The sequence below is a fragment of the Eimeria acervulina genome, genomic scaffold (assembly GCF_000499425.1).
Source record: "Eimeria acervulina Houghton genomic scaffold, Eah_scaff1741, whole genome shotgun sequence".
Lineage (NCBI taxonomy): Eukaryota > Apicomplexa > Conoidasida > Eucoccidiorida > Eimeriidae > Eimeria > Eimeria acervulina.
Window position 1 is genome coordinate 1 of NW_013548969.1, and position 5,061 is coordinate 5,061.

Sequence of the window (5,061 nt, forward strand, 5' to 3'; positions counted from 1 at the left end):
ATATATACATAATATTATATATATATTATATATAATATAAATAAATATATATATGTTTATTTATTTATTTAATTATATATACACTTTTATTTACTTTCGGTGTAATTCGATTTGGGCCGACAATTGGCTGGAAAATTTAACTCCAAAAATTGACTAAGTGCAAATGCCTAGAAATATATATTAATATATTTATATTTATATTTATATTTTATATTTATATTTATATTTATATTTATATTTATATTTATATTTATATATATTTATGTATACATACATATCCTTTTTAATGTGTTAGTTGTATTATATATTGTCTACAGATTTATATGTGTATTTATGTGTATGTATGCATATTTATTTATGGTTGTGTATATGTATAATACTTTGCTTAATATCGTTTATCTATTTACAGGGCTGTCGTTCTATCTGTCTCTATTTGTCTATACGGCTATACATTGTACCTCTACATATATAATATATATATATATATATATATACTTATTCGTCCCCATAATATAGCTGTCTTTCTATCTGTCTCTACCTACCTAAATTGCTACTCTACATATATATATATATATATATATATAAGCATCTTAACAGATGTATATACAAATATATACCTATACATAGAATCGATAATAATACTACATATAATATATGAAGAATATAATATCAAAACTTTATTTATATAATGCTGCATGCATTTCAAGTTTTATAAGGCGGCTTTTGAGTGAAGTCTCGCGGCCAATCCAAACTCAGGACTGCCGCTGAGATCTCCTCTTGACTCAATAAATATCAAGTACATTCTGCTGCTGCTCCTGCTCCTGCTGCTGCTGCTACGGTTGATTCTGCTGCAGTTGATGCAGCTGCTGCTACTGTTGCTGCTGTTGCTGTCGCTGCTAGTGTTGCTGCAGCTTCTGCTGCTTGAGGATCCTTTTCTGGCCTCTGATGCTGCCGCTGTGCTGCTACTGCTGTTCCTGCTCAAGGGTGCTGCTGTTGCTTTGATGGCTGTCTATAGGGGTGCTCCCCCCATGGATGCTGCTGCTGCTGTTGGGCCGCTGGTGCTGCTGCCAGACGTGGGTAGTACTACTGCTGCTACTGTTGCCGCTGCTGCTGTTGTTGCTGCTGTTGTTGCTGCTATTTCTGCAGCTGCTGCTGCTGTTGCTTGTGCGCAGCAGCAGCAGCAGTCTGCAGGCTCGTGCATAGGAAGGTTGACTCTATATTGAGTTTGTTCGTTTGTTTATTCTAGAAAAATGAGTTATACTTTAGTACTTCCCTATTTGAATTGCATTTTTAAGGTATTTATTTTCTAAATAAACCATTAGTTTGTTAGTTTAGCTGCAAGCAGCAGCGCCGTGCTGGGGTGTATACGCAGGTATGCTGCATAGCAGCACACAACGCTGAGTTATGTACAGTGCTGCATTTTAATAAAATATATTCCTTTTTCAGATATTAATTAATAAAATATATTTAATTTTTTGTACACATCATGTTGTTTGCTGCGTAGAGGTCGGTGTGTTTCCCTGGGTGTCTTGCGGTGGGACAGCGAGCGGCTGCTGCTGCTGCTGCTGCTGCAGCTGCTGCAGCTGCAGCAGCTGCAGCAGCTGTTTTCGGGTGTCTGCTGAGGGCAAATGAGTAGCAAATGAGTAAATTAAACAAATTAATAAAAGTGAATAATTAAGTTTGAGGAAATGCCGTCGAACGCCGCACGAGGTGGCTCGCGGCATGCATCGATCTGCGGTGTATGGACAGCAACAGCAGCAGCAGCAGTCGCGGCAGCATCAGCAGTTTTGTTGTCTTTCTCTGCTCAGCCCGCCATCGCTTCTTTTCTTACTTTTTCTCCTTCAATTAGCCGCCGACCCTTTCTCGCCTCTCGCTTCCTGACGCAACACAGAGCAGCCCTAACACAGCAACACCAGCAGCAACAGCAGCAGCAACAGCAGCAGCAGCAGCGGGAGCGTTATCTTATACCTTCCCTTTCGGCTGTAGAACTAAGTTTTCCGGGTGTGCCTGATCAGGGGGCCCCCCTATATTCTTTTTCTTCTTTATCAGGGGCCCCACATCCCTCTAGGGCCCTCAGCACCCCTGCAGGGGCCCCAGAGTCTGCTGCTGAGGGGGGCCCCCATATACTTCCTGCTGCTGCAGCGACAATGGCGTGGCATAGCCACGGAAGAACTAATAAAGAACTTGTGGAGAACCTGAAGAGAGCAGGGATATTCAGAGACCAACGCGTATTCGACACAATGCTAAAGGTAAAGCCGCAGCAGCAGCACCAACAGCAGCAGCAGCAACAGCAGCAGCAGCAACAGCAGCAGCAGTAGTAGTAGTAGTGGTAGGACTAGTAGCAGTAGTAGTAGAAGCGGCAGAAGAAGAGCAGAGGTAGCAGCAGCAGTAGGAGCAGCAGAAGCAGAAGCAGCAGCAGAAGCAGTTAAATATACATCGCTCTGCGTGCAAATTGTTGTAAGGAGACAGACAGACGAACAAACGAACACATACACACGCAAGAATAAGAGACAACTAAGCAAGAGACATACACAGAGAGACGAGCAAACAGAGACAGGCAGAAGCAAAACAAGGAGACACAGAGACGAGGAGACAGACAACAGCAGCATGCGCAGCAGGAACCAGCAGCAGCTGCAGCAAGAGCGAGACAGCAGCCGCTGTAGTTGAGACAAAACCCTAAACCCTAAACCCTAAACCCTAAACCCTCGACACAGATCACTCCCCCCATATTATCCAATCCCTAACCCTTAACCTCTAAACCCTAAACCTTAAACCCTAAACCTTAAACCCTAGGGTATGTGTATAGAGTTATTTGTTTGTTGTGCAGGTAGACCGAGGGAAGTTTGTTAAAGAAAGCGCTTACTTAGATATGCCGCAGCCAATAGGCTTCGGTGCTACGATCTCAGCCCCGCATATGCATGCAATTGCTCTGCAGCAACTCGCAGATAAACTCCAGTGGGGTAGCAGGGCCCTTGATGTCGGTAAGACTCTTGCGCTGTACAGATAGCTGCATATATTATATATATATATATTATATATATATATAATGGGGTGTATAGACACCGTAAGTATATCGTGGGATTTTGTTGCTGCTGTTGTTTTTCTTTATTTGCTGCGCTCGTCTCGATGTGCTGGCTGTGTTTGATTTTGTCTTATTTGTTTGATTTGTTTGATTTGTTTTATTTTTATTCTATTTGTTTTACTTATTGCTTTACTCTCGTGGTGATGCTTGTCTGTACACGCACCTCCGGCTGCCTTGCGCGTAGCTGTTGTTTGGCGCTGCAGCAGCAGCAGCAGAGCAGCAGCAGCAGAGCAGCACGAGCAGCCACAGCAGCAACCCCACCAAGCAGCAACAGCAACCCCACCAGCAGCAGCAGCAGCACCACCACCACCACCACCACCATCAGCAGCAACAGACCCACCAGCAGCAGCAGCAGCAGCAGCAGCAGCAGGAAGATGTGTTGTGTTGCCGCAGGTAGCGGCACCGGATATCTTACAGTTTGTATGGCGCTGATGGTTGGGGCGGGGGAGCCAGAGGGGGGCGTAGCCATTGGGATCGACTATCTGCAAGGCCTCGTAGACCTCTCTAGAAAGTGACAAACCCTAAACCCTAAACCCTAAACCCTAAACCCTAAACCCTAAGATCCATAGCAAAGAGGGTTGATTTACAGACTGCCCGACGGCTTCTTCAGCGCAGAGCCTCGTCGTCTAGCCCCCCTTCTCTAGGGTTTAGGGTTTACTAGAGTTTATGGCTTATTAGGGTTTAGGGTTTATTAAGGTTTAGGATTTATTAGAGTTCAGGGTATATATAGGGTTTATTAGGGTGTAGGGTTTATTAGGGTGTAGGGTTTATTAGGGTGTAGGGTTTATTAGGGTTTAGGGTTTATTAGGGTTTAGGGTTTATAAGGGTTTAGGGTTTACTAGGGTTTAGGGTTTATTAGGGTATGGGGTTTATTAGGGTTTAGGGTTTAGGGTTTGTGCGTGTAGGAACGTGGCAGGGGCCTTTCCTGAGTTGCTGCAGAGTCGCAACTTTGCGTTAATAAAAGGAGACGGCTGGGCTGGGGGCCCCTCTTGGGGGGCCCCCTTTGATGCAATACATGTGGGTGCAGCAGCAGCAGCAGTCCCTGCTGCGCTGCTGCAGCAGCTTGCTGCAGGAGGTAGGATGGTGATACCTGTGGAGTGCAACCGAGGGTTTATAAGCCTTGAGGGTTTAGGAGACAGAGAAGTAGGAGGCTGTGACGGAGGCCAAGCTCTAGTGTCTGTCGAGAAAGATAAGATGGGTAATGTTAGTGTGAAGTATATAACGAGCGTTATATATGTGCCTCTTGTACGCACCTAATCATTCTACCCCAAACCCTAAACCCTAAACCCTAAACCCTCAACAATGTGCTTGCTTTCTTGCAAGCATGCATATTCTGCAGCAACAAATGCAGCGCAGCAGGAACAGCTGTCTCCTTTGGGATATATCTTTATTCACCTCTGCGGTATATACTTCGTCGTTGTCTGTACACTGCATCAAACTAAGCACAGAAAAACATCAGGGGCCCCAGAAGGAGACAGTAAGGGGGGCCCCTTATTGTCTATTAGGGGCCCCCCTTGGGGCCCCTAGAAGATTGGGGGCCCTCCTTTTTTGTCTCTTAGGGGCCCCCCTCGGGTCTGTGTACCCTCGGGGGCCCCTCATTTTTTTTTGTTAGCCGTGGCCTCTGCGGTGTTTGAGGTGAACTGTTTTGTCGTGGCTTCATTTATCTGTCGAGACACCTGGATAGCTAGCTAGCTAGCTAGCTAGCTAGTGCGGGGAGCTAGTTAGAGGCCCAAGCGAGTTAGCTAGCTAGGGACCTGCGGGATGCTGAGTAGCATCTAGCCTGCTAGGTATCTAGCTAGCTAGCTATCTAGCTAGATAGAAAGGTAGATAGCTAGCTACACAGCTAGGTGGATGAATCAATAGATAGGTGGGTATGTGGCTGTACACCTCCAGCTAGCTAGCCATTTATGCGGCTAGCTGGATGAGCGCTAGGGGCGCGTTCTGTAGCTACTGCGCAGCCAGGTATATATATATATATA

At 45.3% G+C, this 5,061-nt stretch overlaps 2 protein-coding genes across 2 annotated transcripts; both read left to right on the forward strand.

The window, feature by feature from the left end:
* Nucleotides 1–1,688: 1,688 nt before the first annotated feature.
* On the forward strand, nucleotides 1,689–3,007 carry EAH_00062760 (hypothetical protein; the record flags this gene model as incomplete). The annotated part of the gene is made up of 2 exons (XM_013393219.1): nucleotides 1,689–2,249; nucleotides 2,828–3,007. The coding sequence occupies 2 exons, from the start codon at nucleotides 1,689–1,691 to the stop codon at nucleotides 3,005–3,007; spliced, it is 741 nt and encodes a 246-aa protein (XP_013248673.1).
* A 218-nt stretch (nucleotides 3,008–3,225) lies between these two features.
* EAH_00062770 (protein-l-isoaspartate o-methyltransferase, putative) lies at nucleotides 3,226–4,339 on the forward strand (the record flags this gene model as incomplete). Its single annotated transcript, XM_013393220.1, has 2 exons — nucleotides 3,226–3,593; nucleotides 3,988–4,339. The coding sequence occupies 2 exons, from the start codon at nucleotides 3,226–3,228 to the stop codon at nucleotides 4,337–4,339; spliced, it is 720 nt and encodes a 239-aa protein (XP_013248674.1).
* Between the last annotated feature and the right edge of the window lie 722 nt (nucleotides 4,340–5,061).